At 39.6% G+C, this 13,218-nt stretch overlaps 1 protein-coding gene across 1 annotated transcript in view; it reads left to right on the top strand.

Annotated features, from left to right (window-relative positions):
- fam228a (family with sequence similarity 228 member A) overlaps positions 1-12,498 on the top strand; it is a 33,442-nt gene extending 20,944 nt beyond the window's left edge. The window contains exons 3-7 of the mRNA XM_042301130.1: positions 754-900; positions 1,013-1,090; positions 2,252-2,446; positions 7,698-7,785; positions 12,147-12,498. Coding sequence (XP_042157064.1) covers positions 754-900; positions 1,013-1,090; positions 2,252-2,446; positions 7,698-7,785; positions 12,147-12,163 — 525 coding nt within the window. The 3' untranslated portion in view covers positions 12,164-12,498. The remainder of the gene's footprint in view (positions 1-753; positions 901-1,012; positions 1,091-2,251; positions 2,447-7,697; positions 7,786-12,146) is intronic.
- The last annotated feature ends 720 nt before the right edge of the window (positions 12,499-13,218 follow it).

Genomic DNA, 13,218 nt, shown 5'->3' with positions numbered 1-13,218 from the left:
CCCTGTCTGGGAACCCTGTCTGGGAACCCACCCTGTCTGAGAGCCCTGTCTGAGAGCCCTGTCTAGGAATCCTGTCTGAGAGCCCTGTCTGGGAACCCTGTCTGAGAGCCCTGTCTGGGAACCCTGTCTGGGAACCCTGTCTGAGAGCCCTGTCTGAGAGCCCTGTCTGAGAGCCCTGTCTGAGAACCCTGTCTGGGAATCCTGTCTGAGAGCCCTGTCTGGGAACCCACCCTGTCTGAGATCCCTGTCTGGGAACCCTGTCTGGGAACCCACCTTGTCTGAGAACCACCCTGTCTGGGAACCCTGTCTGGGAATCCACCCTGTCTTGGAACCCTGTCTGAGAACCCACCCTGTCTGAGAACCCTGTCTGGGAACCCACCCTGTCTGGGAACCCTGTCTGGGAACCCTGTCTGGGAACCCACCCTGTCTGGGAATCCACCCTGTCTAGGAATTCACCCTGTCTGAGAACCCACCCTGTCTGGGAACCCTGTCAGGGAACCCTGTCTGGGAACCCTGTCTGGGAACCCACCCTGTCTGGGAACCCTGTCTGGGAAACCTGTCTGGGTGCATCTTAACAGCCTGAAGTGACTTCCTTCCCTTAACTCCTTTCCTCAGGAATGTCCTACAGACATTTGAGACCCAGAAATGGCCCATGTACCCTTCCTCCATGTGTGTTCATTGTGATGTAAACCTCTGATTCTTGTTGTTGTTGTTTTAATGCTGTTGTTGATGTTCTACTGTGTGTTGTTCCAGGTACCCAGCGGAGTATGGAGAAGTGTCAGGAAGACCGGCCGAAGAGGAAGAGGAGGAGAGAAGAGGAGGAGTGAGGTGTGGCTTCCTGGACCTCCCAGAGGGCCGTGGGTAGACTGGCTCTCTCACACCTCCTTCAGGAGGCTGCAGGTACTGCACACACTCAGCCACACGCAAGCAGATACACACACACACGTAGCCACACACGAACACACACACTCATTTCTTTCACGTTTGTGTTTTTTCATCTACAATCATTCAGGTCAAGTTAGAATCTGAGAACCAAGAAGCTAGAGCCATCACCCAGCCCCTACTGGACACAGAGAATGGCTTTGTCAAGGTAACCACAATTCTGTCAGAGAATGGCTTTGTCAAGGTGACCACAATTCTGTCAGAGAATGGCTTTGTCAAGGTGACCACATTTCTGTCAGAGAATGGCTTTGTCAAGGTGACCACAATTCTGTCAGAGAATGGCTTTGTCAAGGTGACCACAATTCTGTCAGAGAATGGCTTTGTCAAGGTGACCACAATTCTGTCAGAGAATGGCTTTGTCAAGGTGACCATAATTCTGTCAGAGAATGACTTTGTCAAGGTGACCACAATTCTGTCAGAGAATGGCTTTGTCAAGGTGACCACAATTATGTCAGAGAATGGCTTTGTCAAGGTGACCATAATTCTGTCAGAGAATGGCTTTGTCAAGGTGACCACAATTCTGTCAGAGAATGGCTTTGTCAAGGTGACCACAATTCTGTCAGAGAATGGCTTTGTCAAGGTGACCACAATTCTGTCAGAGAATGGCTTTGTCAAGATGACCACAATTCTGTCAGAGAATGGCTTTGTCAAGGTGACCACAATTCTGTCAGAGAATGGCTTTGTCAAGGTGACCACAATTCTGTCAGAGAATGGCTTTGTCAAGGTGACCACAATTCTGTCAGAGAATGGCTTTGTCAAGGTGACCACAATTCTGTCAGAGAATGGCTTTGTCAAGGTGACCACAATTCTGTCAGAGAATGGCTTTGTCAAGGTGACCACAATTCTGTCAGAGAATGGCTTTTTCAAGGTGACCACAATTCTGTCAGAGAATGGCTTTGTCAAGGTGACCACAATTCTGTCAGAGAATGGCTTTGTCAAGGTGACCACAATTCTGTCAGAGAATGGCTTTGTCAAGGTGACCACAATTCTGTCAGAGAATGGCTTTGTCAAGGTGACCACAATTCTGTCAGAGAATGGCTTTGTCAAGGTGACCACAATTCTGTGCAACATCTCCTCTGGGAATCCCGGCCATTCTATGCATGTGATCCATTCCAGAGCCAGCACACCTGATTCAACTTTTCAGCCAACCATCAAGCCCTTGATTAGACCAGTTGTGGAAGAGTTCAGGCTTATAGATCTGATATATGTTGATGTATTTTTAAGGTACGTTATGTTCTGTATCCTTACGTGGTGTCATGACTAGTTTAGCTCCATCGTAACATTCTGTGCCTCTGTCTCTTCCTGTCAGGACCTGGAGCGTTATCTGTGCCAACAGGAAAGGGCGGAGCTTCGTAAGCGAGAGCTGCTCCATAAGCGTTGGACGGAGCGTGTGTGGACCCCTATTCAGAGGAGCGTGGAGAACCAAGTGCCCCACTGCTGCTATGACGAGGCAGAGAGGATACGCAGCATGTTCCTGAACTACATACACTACTGTAACTCAAAGGTAACCCTACTGTAACCCTACTGTAACACCAAGGTAACCCTACTGTAACCCTACTGTAACACCAAGGTAACCCTACTGTAACCCTACTGTAACACCAAGGTAACCCTACTGTAACCCTACTGTAACACCAAGGTAGCCCTACTGTAACACCAAGGTAACCCTACTGTAACACTACTGCAACCCCAAGGTAACCCTACTGTAACCCCAAGGTAACCCTACTGTAACACCAAGGTAACCCTACTGTAACACCAAGGTAACTCTACTGTAACACCAAGGTAACCCTACTGTAACCCTACTGTAACCCCAAGGTAATCCTACTGTGACCCCAAGGTAATCCTACTGTGACCCCAAGGTAACCCTACTGTAACCCTACTGTAACACCAAGGTAACCCTACTGTAACCCTACTGTAACCCCAAGGTAACCCTACTGTAACCCCAAGGTAACCCTACTGTAACCCTACTATCAATATTGTCAGTACTATCACAATTATCAGTATTGTCAGTAGTATCACAGTTATCAGTAGTATCACAGTTATCAGTATTGTCAGTAGTATCAGTAGTATCACAGTTATCAGTATTATCAGTAGTATCACAGTTATCAGTATTGTCAGTATTATCACAGTTATCAGTATTATCAGTAGTATCACAGTTATCAGTATTGTCAGTATTATCAAAGTTATCAGTATTGTCAGTATTATCACAGTTATCAGTATTATCAGTAGTATCACAGTTATCAGTATTGTCAGTATTATCACAGTTATCAGTATTATCACAGTTATCAGTATTGTCAGTAGTATCACAGTTATCAGTATTATCAGTAGTATCACAGTTATCAGTATTGTCAGTATTATCACAGTTATCAGTATTGTCAGTATTATCAGTAGTATCACAGTTATCAGTATTATCAGTAGTATCACAGTTATCAGTATTATCAGTAGTATCACAGTTATCAGTATTATCAGTATTATCACAGTTATCAGTATTATCACAGTTATCAGTATTATCAGTATTATCAGTATTATCACAGTTATCAGTATTATCAGTAGTATCACAGTTATCAGTATTATCAGTAGTATCACAGTTATCAGTATGATCAGTATTATCACAGTTATCAGTATTATCAGTATTATCACAGTTATCAGTATTATCAGTATTATCACAGTTATCAGTATTATCAGTATTATCACAGTTATCCGTATTATCAGTATTATCAGTAGCATCACAGTTATCAGTATTATCAGTAGTATCACAGTTATCAGTATTATCAGTATTATCACAGTTATCAGTATTGTCAGTATTATCACAGTTATCAGTATTATCAGTATTATCAGTATTATCACAGTTATCAGTATTATCAGTATTATCACAGTTATCAGTATTATCACAGTTATCAGTATTATCAGTAGTATCACAGTTATCAGTATTATCAGTAGTATCACAGTTATCAGTATTATCAGTATTATCACAGTTATCAGTATTATCAGTAGTATCACAGTTATCAGTATTATCAGTAGTATCACAGTTATCAGTATTATCAGTATTATCAGTAGTATCACAGTTATCAGTATTATCAGTAGTATCACAGTTATCAGTATTATCAGTATTATCAGTAGTATCACAGTTATCAGTATTATCAGTAGTATCACAGTTATCAGTATTGTCAGTATTATCAGTATTATCACAGTTATCAGTATTGTCAGTACTATCACAGTTATCAGTATTATCAGTAGTATCACAGTTATCAGTATTGTCAGTATTATCACAGTTATCAGTATTATCAGGAGTATCACAGTTATCAGTATTGTCAGTATTATCACAGTTATCAGTAGTATCACAGTTATCAGTATTATCAGTAGTATCACAGTTATCAGTATTGTCAGTATTATCACAGTTATCAGTATTGTCAGTATTATCACAGTTATCAGTATTATCAGTATTATCAGTATTATCAGTATTATCACAGTTATCAGTATTGTCAGTATTATCACAGTTATCAGTATTATCAGTAGTATCACAGTTATCAGTATTATCAGTAGTATCACAGTTATCAGTATTGTCAGTATTATCACAGTTATCAGTATTGTCAGTACTATCACAGTTATCAGTATTATCAGTAGTATCACAGTTATCAGTATTGTCAGTATTATCACAGTTATCAGTATTGTCAGTATTATCACAGTTATCAGTATTATCAGTAGTATCACAGTTATCAGTATCAGTAGTATCACAGTTATCAGTATTATCAGTAGTATCACAGTTATCAGTCAGTATCACAGTTATCAGTATTATCAGTAGTATCACAGTTATCAGTATTATCAGTAGTATCACAGTTATCAGTATTATCAGTAGTATCACAGTTATCAGTATTATCAGTAGTATCACAGTTATCAGTATTATCAGTATTATCACAGTTATCAGTATTATCAGTATTATCAGTAGTATCACAGTTATCAGTATTATCAGTAGTATCACAGTTATCAGTATTATCAGTAGTATCACAGTTATCAGTATTATCAGTAGTATCACAGTTATCAGTATTATCAGTATTATCACAGTTATCAGTATTGTCAGTATTATCAGTAGTATCACAGTTATCAGTATTATCAGTATTATCAGTAGTATCACAGTTATCAGTATTATCAGTAGTATCACAGTTATCAGTATTATCAGTATTATCAGTAGTATCACAGTTATCAGTATTATCAGTAGTATCACAGTTATCAGTATTATCAGTAGTATCACAGTTATCAGTATTATCAGTATTATCACAGTTATCAGTATTATCAGTAGTATCACAGTTATCAGTATTATCAGTAGTATCACAGTTATCAGTATTATCAGTAGTATCACAGTTATCAGTATTATCAGTAGTATCACAGTTATCAGTATTATCAGTATTATCAGTAGTATCACAGTTATCAGTATTATCAGTAGTATCACAGTTATCAGTATTATCAGTAGTATCACAGTTATCAGTATTATCAGTAGTATCACAGTTATCAGTATTATCAGTATTATCACAGTTATCAGTATTATCAGTATTATCAGCAGTATCAGTAGTATCACAGTTATCAGTAGTATCAGTATTATCAGTATTATCACAGTTATCAGTATTATCAGTAGTATCAGTAGTATCACAGTTATCAGTATTATCAGTAGTATCAGTATTATCAGTAGTATCACAGTTATCAGTATTATCAGTAGTATCAGTAGTATCAGTATTATCAGTATTATCACAGTTATCAGTATTATCAGTATTATCAGTATTATCACAGTTATCAGTAGTATCAGTAGTATCACAGTTATCAGTATTATCAGTAGTATCAGTATTATCAGTAGTATCACAGTTATCAGTATTATCACAGTTATCAGTATTATCAGTAGTATCAGTAGTATCACAGTTATCAGTATTATCAGTAGTATCAGTATTATCAGTAGTATCACAGTTATCAGTATTATCAGTAGTATCAGTAGTATCAGTAGTATCACAGTTACCAGTATTATCAGTAGTATCAGTATTATCAGTAGTATCACAGTTATCAGTATTATCAGTAGTATCAGTATTATCAGTAGTATCACAGTTATCAGTATTATCAGTAGTTATCAGTATTATCAGTATTATCAGTAGTATCACAGTTATCAGTATTATCAGTAGTATCAGTATTATCAGTAGTATCACAGTTATCAGTATTATCAGTAGTATCACAGTTATCAGTATTATCACAGTTATCAGTATTATCAGTAGTATCAGTAGTATCACAGTTATCAGTATTATCAGTAGTATCAGTATTATCAGTAGTATCACAGTTATCAGTATTATCAGTAGTATCAGTAGTATCACAGTTACCAGTATTATCAGTAGTATCAGTATTATCAGTAGTATCACAGTTATCAGTATTATCACAGTTATCAGTATTATCAGTATTATCGTGGTATTTCTAAAATGTCCTGGAAATGTTCAAAGGCCCAATCAGAGGAAGAACTATCTGAGGCTATTAAATCCTTTCCGTCTGGACAACTCCCAGGGCTTGATGGCTTACCTGTAGAGGTTTATCAACCCTTTTTTGATATACTAAAAGCTCCATTGTTAGATTGTTTTAACTACTCCTATAGAAATGTCAGGTACTCCGCAGGAAGGTCTGATTTCTCTATTATTAAAACAAGACCCAGATGGAAAATATAAAAGACCCAGATGGAAAATATTTTAAAAAACTGGAGGCCCCTTTACACTTCAATGTTGTGATGCAAAAGTACTCAGAATTAAAAAGGTTTTACCAGGTATTGTTCATCGTGATCAGACTGTTTTTTTTTAGTGAAGAGGCGACTCTGGGATGCTGGCCTTCTAGGCAGAGTTGCAAAGAAAAAGCCATATCTCAGACTGGCCAATAATAGATTAAGATGGGCAAAGGAACACAGACACTGGACAGAGATATGTTTTTTTCTTTGCAACTCTGCCTAGGAGGCCAGCATCCCGAGTCGCCTCTTCACTGTTGACGTTGAGACTGGTGTTTTGTGGGTACTATTTAATGAAGCTGCCAGCTGAGGACTTGTGAGGAGTCTGTTTCTCAAACTAGACACTCTAATGTACTTGTCCTCTTGCTCAGTTGTGCACCGGGGCCTCCCACTCCTCTTTCTATTCTGGTTAGAGCCAGTTTGCGCTGTTCTGTGAAGGGAGTAGTACACAGCGTTGTACCAGATCTTCGGTTTCTTGGCAATTTCTCACATGGAATAGCTTTCATTTCTCAGAACAAGAATAGACTGACGAGTTTCAGAAGAAACTTCTTTGTTTCTGGCCATTTTGAACCTGTAATCGAACCCACAAATGCTGATGCTCCAGATACTCAACTAGTCTAAAGAAGGCCAGTTTTATTGCTTCTTTAATCAGAACAGCAGTTTTCAGCTGTGCTAACATAATTGCAAAAGGGTTTTCTAATGATCAATTAGCCTTTTAAAATGATAAACTTGGATCAGGTACCGATTCATAGATTTTCCGATGTGTTTTCTTCCTTGATCATGTGACATGCAAATATCCTTGAAATTAGAAGCCAGGTGTGAGTGCCAACATCCACAATGATGACGGCCTGAGGCCCAAACATTTGTGTTGTTTTCACCTTTCATTTATGCACTGGGATTTGTTGGGGGCACCATGGTGTTTTAATAAACATCTGTATTTGGATTTATTCATATATATTTTTTTCTACAGTGTGCGAGTATTCTTCCTGAATATGTTAATTGGTTTCCCTTCTTCCAGGTTGCCACACCTGCGTCGATGGACCCACTGTTCCTTCAATCACGTGACGGGACAAAGGAAAAGAGGGCGGTCCTACGCTGTCAGACAGGTATTGTAGCAAAAACAACAAAAAGAAGACCTGGAACTTTAAAGATAAATTGCAAACGGAAGACGACTATTAAGTAAAGCATGAGCCTTAGTTCTGTATTACAGCTTGACTGTTATCTATTTAAAGGTGAGTCCCAGGTGTGACTGTTATCTATTTAAAGGTGTGTCCCAGGTGTGACTGTTATCTATTTAAAGGTGAGTCCCAGGTGTGACTTATCTATTTAAAGGTGAGTCCCAGGTGTGACTGTTATCTATTTAAAGGTGAGTCCCAGGTGTGACTGTTATCTATTTAAAGGTGAGTCCCAGGTGTGACTTATCTATTTAAAGGTGTGTCCCAGGTGTGACTGTTATCTATTTAAAGGTGAGTCCCAGGTGTGACTGTTATCTATTTAAAGGTGTGTCCCAGGTATGACTGTTATCTATTTAAAGGTGTGTCCCAGGTGTGACTGTTATCTATTTAAAGGTGAGTCCCAGGTGTGACTGTTATCTATTTAAAGGTGTGTCCCAGGTGTGACTGTTATCTATTTAAAGGTGTGTCCCAGGTGTGACTGTTAGCTATTTAGCTTCTTTGGGACTGGGGGGCAGTATTGAGTAGCTTGGATGAAAAAAGTGCCCAAAGTAAACTGCCTGCTACTCAGGCCCAAAAGCTAGAATATGCATATTAGTAGATTTGGTATATTAGATATATTAGTAGATTTGGATAGGAAAAACTCTGAAGTTTCTAAAACTGTTTGAATCATGTCTGTGAGTATAACAGAACTCATATGGCAGGCAAAAACATGAGAAAAAATCCAACCAGGAAGTGGGAAATCTGAGGTTTCTAGGTTTTCAAGTCTTTGCCTATCCAATATACAGTGTCTATGGGGTCATACTACACTTCCTAAGGCTTCCACTAGATGTCAACAGTCTTTAGAATGTTGTTTCAGGCTTCTACTATGAAGGGGGAGAGAATAAGAGCTGTTTCAACCAGGTAATGTTGTGGAAATTTCCTCTATTTACCAAATCATGGGAGCAAATCACACACACAAGTCAGAGTTAGTTATCAAAGTCCATCTTTAATTATATCAGCTCTATCACAACCCTGTGACTCTCAGGCAAGTCAGTGTCTCTCAATGAATTCTCTGAGAGCCCCCTCCACATTGCAATAGCATTTTGACTTTCAACAGTTCAGTATCTCTAATGAAAAGTTGAGAGTCCCAACATGATGGCAAAATGGGATCCTTAATAGCAAAGAACACACATAGTCAGACAGCATAGACATAATAAATCGTTCAGCTTTGTCTCCTTACTCAAACCCAGAACCATAAACCAACCCTCCATATCAACAGGCATATATCAAATTGTCATTTAGATACAACCAACTCTAAATACAACCAATCCTGGATAAGCTCACGGAGAGGAGAATGAGGCTATAGGTTAAGATAGAAACAACATTAGAGGGAGCATAGAATGATTCCAGACACTGCCACCCTCCTTTCCCCACTGGGAAAGGTAGGGAGTAAAATATATGTTTACACATGATGATACTTTGACCTCTCCCCTCTCTGCGGCCCATGCAACTTAGTCTTGACATAGAACAGATAACTGCAACCCCGCCACAGTATTATACAAAAATACCATTCTTGATGAGAAGTAATTTACACACATTTGATGAATATAAAACATCTTACATATGTTACCAACAAATTCTGATTCTTCCACGACAGTGTCTGGCAGAATGCCATGAGCTCAGGCAGGCGTGCGGCCGTGAGAGTGAGCTGCGTTCCTTTTAATTTCCAAAGACAAAGGAATTGTCCGGTTGAAACATTATTGAAGATTTATGATGAAAACATCCTAAAGATTGATTATATATATCGTTTGACATGTTTCTACGAACTGTAATATAACTTTTGGGACTTTTCGTCTGAACTAATTGCTCGTGCACTGTGCATTTCTGTCACGCCTTGGTGTTAGTATTTTGTGTTTTCTTTATTTATTTGGTCAGGCCAGGGTGTGACATGGGTTTATTTTGTGTTGTGTTTTTGTATTGGGGTTTTAGTAGGTATTGGGATTGTGGCTGAGTAGGGTTGTCTAGGAAAGTCTATGGCTGCCTGAGGCGGTTCTCAATCAGAGTCAGGTGATTCTCGTTGTCTCTGATTGGGAACCATATTTAGGTAGCCTGGGTTTCACTGTGTGTTTGTGGGTGATTGTTCCTATCTCTGTGTTAGTTTGCACCAGTTTAGGCTGTTTCGGTTTTCACGTTCCGTTTATTGTTTTTGTATTGATCGTGTTTATTCGTCTATTAAACATGTATCGATTTAACCACGTTGCATTTTGGTCCGACTCTCTTTCAACGGAAGAAAGCCGTTACAATTTGGATTACTGGGCTAAACGCGTGAACAAAAGGAGGTATTTGGACATAAATAAAAGACTTTATCGAACAAAACAAACATTTATTGTGGAACTAGGGATTCCTGGGTGTGCATTCCGATGAAGATCATCAAAGGTAAGTGAATATTTATAACGCTATTTCTGACTTTTGTGACACCTCTCCTTCTTTGGAAAATGGCTGTTTGTTTTTCTGTGACTTGGCGCTGACCTAACATAATCGCAAGGTGGGCTTTTGCCGTAAAGAATTTTTGAAATCTGACACAACAGTTGCATTAAGGAGAAGTTTATCTATACTTCCATGCACAACACTTGTATCTTTTATCCATGTTTATTATGAGTATTTCTGTAATTTGATGTGGCTCTCTGCACTTTCACCATATGTTTGTTTGAGACAATGCATTTCTGAACATAACGCACCAATTTCAAATGAGGTTTTTGGACATAAAGATGAACTTTATCGAACAAAACACACATTTATTGTCTAACATGGAGTCCTGGGAGTGCCATCTGGTGAAGATCATCAAAGGTTAGTGATTCATTTTAAGGCTATTTCTGAGTTTTGTGACACCTCTCGTTCTTTGGAAAATGGCTGTTTGTTTTTCTGTAACTTGGCACTGACCTAACATAATCGCAAGGTGGGCTTTTGCCGTAAAGCCGTTTTGAAATCAGACACTGTGGCTGAATTAACGAGAAGTTTCTCTTTAAAATGGTGTTTAATACTTTTAAGGAATTTTAATTATGAGATTTCTGTTGTTTTGAATTTGCACTTTCACTGGCTGTTGGTGAGGTGGGACGCTACTGTCCCACATATCCCAGAGAGGTTTTAAAGGTGTGTCCCAGGTGTGACTGTTAGCTATTTAAATGTGTGTCCCAGGTGTGACTGTTCCAGAAGTGATGTGGTTATACCTGTTATACTGTTGTACTGTTGTACCTGTTCCAGAAGAAAGTATCTATGTCCACAGTTAAACGAGTCCTATATCGACATAACCTGAAAGGCCCCTCAGCAAGGAAGAAGCCACTGCTCCATAACCTCCATAAAAAAGCCAGACTACGGTTTGCAACTGCACATGGGGACAAAGATCGTACTTTTCGGAGAAATGTCCTCTGGTCTGATGAAACAAAGATAGAACTGTTTGGCCATAATGACCATCGTTATATTTGGAGGGAAAAGGGTGAGGCTTGCAAGCCGAAGAAGACCATCCCAACCGTAAAGCATGGGGGTGGCAGCATCATGTTGTGGGGGGTGCTTCGCTGCAGGAGGGACTGGTGACCTTCACAAAAAAAGATGGCTTCATGAGAATGAAAATTATGTAGCTATATTGAAGCAACATCTCAAGACATCATTCAGGAAGTTAAAGGTTGGTCGCAAATGGGTCTTCCAAATGGACAATGACCCCAGGCATACTTCCAAAGTTGTGCCAAAATGGCTTAAGGACAACACAGTCAAGGTATTGGAGTGGCCATCACAAAGCCCTGACCTCAATCCTATAGAACATTTGTGGGCAGAACTGAAAAGGCGTGTGCGAGCAAGGAGGCCTTCAAACCTGACTCAGTCACATCAGCTGTGTCAGGAGGAATGGGCCAAAATTCACCCAACTTATTGTGGGAAGCTTGTGGAAGTCTAACCAAAACGTTTGAGCCAAGTTAAACAATTTAAAGGTAATGCTACCAAATACTAATTGAGTGTATGTAAACTTCTGACCCACTGGGAATGTGATGAAATAAATAAAAGCTGAAATAAACCATTCTCTCTACTATTATTCTGACATTTCACATTCTTAAAATAAAGTGGTGATCCTAACTGACCTAAAACACAAAAGGAATTTTTAACCTAAGACACAAAAGGACAGGGAATTTTTACTTGGATTAAATGTCAGGAATTGTGAAAAAAATGAGTTTAAATGTATTTGGCTAAGGTGTATTTAAACTTCCGACTACAACTGTATTATCGATCTGTATCATCTGCTCTCTTTCTCTCCTTTCGTCCTCCAGGGCCGCCCAGATTATAGCCACGGTCACACCTGACGGGAGATGTCTACAGACAGCTTGCTGGTCCTACAGGGCATAACAACACCTGACGGGAGATGTCTACAGACACCTGGCTGGTCCTTCAGAGGATAATGACTATTAAACAGGGCTTGAGAGCACAGCGTTCTGTAGTGTGGCGTCACTGTTGGGAAATATAAACAGCAGCATACACTAGATGCAGGTATTCAATCAGCTCTTCGTCGACAAGGGTAATTCATGCTTGAGCAGACATTGTTTACTGAAAACCATGTATTTGATACCATTCCTCCCAATTAAAGGTGACACCAATCTCCTGTGCTGTACCCAACACTTACAATTATCTGTCAGGTCCCTCAGTCGATCAGTGAATTTCAAACACACATTCAACCACAAAGACCAGGGAGGTCTTACAATGCCTCGCAAAGAAGGGCAACTATTGGTAGATGGGTTCACATTTTTTAAAGCAGACACTGAATATAATATCCCTTTTAGCACGGTGCAGTTATTAGTAATTACACTTTGGATGGTGTGTCAATACACCCAGTCAATACAAAGATACAGGCGTCCTTCCTAAATCAGTTGCCGGGGAGGAAGGAAACCACTCAGGGATTTCACCATGAGGCCAATGGGGACTTTAAAACAGTTACAGAGTTTAATGGCTGTTAAAGGAGAAAACTGAGGATGGATCAACAACATCCTAACAACACCTGTCTCAACATGTCCTCCTAACAACACCATGTCCTCCTCTCAACATGTCCTCCAAACAACACCTGTCTCAACATGTCCTCCTAACAACACCTGTCTCAACATGTCCTCCTAACAACACCTGTCTCAACATGTCCTCCTAACAACACCTGTCTCAACATGTCCTCCTAACAACACCTGTCTCAACATGTCCTCTAACAACACCTGTCTCAACATGTCCTCCTAACAACACCTGTCTCAACATGTCCTCCTAACAACACCTGTCTCAACATGTCCTCCTAACAACACCTGTCTCAACATGTCCTCCTAACAACACCTGTCTCAACATGTCCTCCTAACAACACCTGTCTCA

The sequence above is a fragment of the Oncorhynchus tshawytscha genome, linkage group LG18, assembly GCF_018296145.1.
Source record: "Oncorhynchus tshawytscha isolate Ot180627B linkage group LG18, Otsh_v2.0, whole genome shotgun sequence".
Taxonomy (NCBI): domain Eukaryota; kingdom Metazoa; phylum Chordata; class Actinopteri; order Salmoniformes; family Salmonidae; genus Oncorhynchus; species Oncorhynchus tshawytscha.
This window is presented reverse-complemented; position numbering and strand designations above follow the sequence as displayed.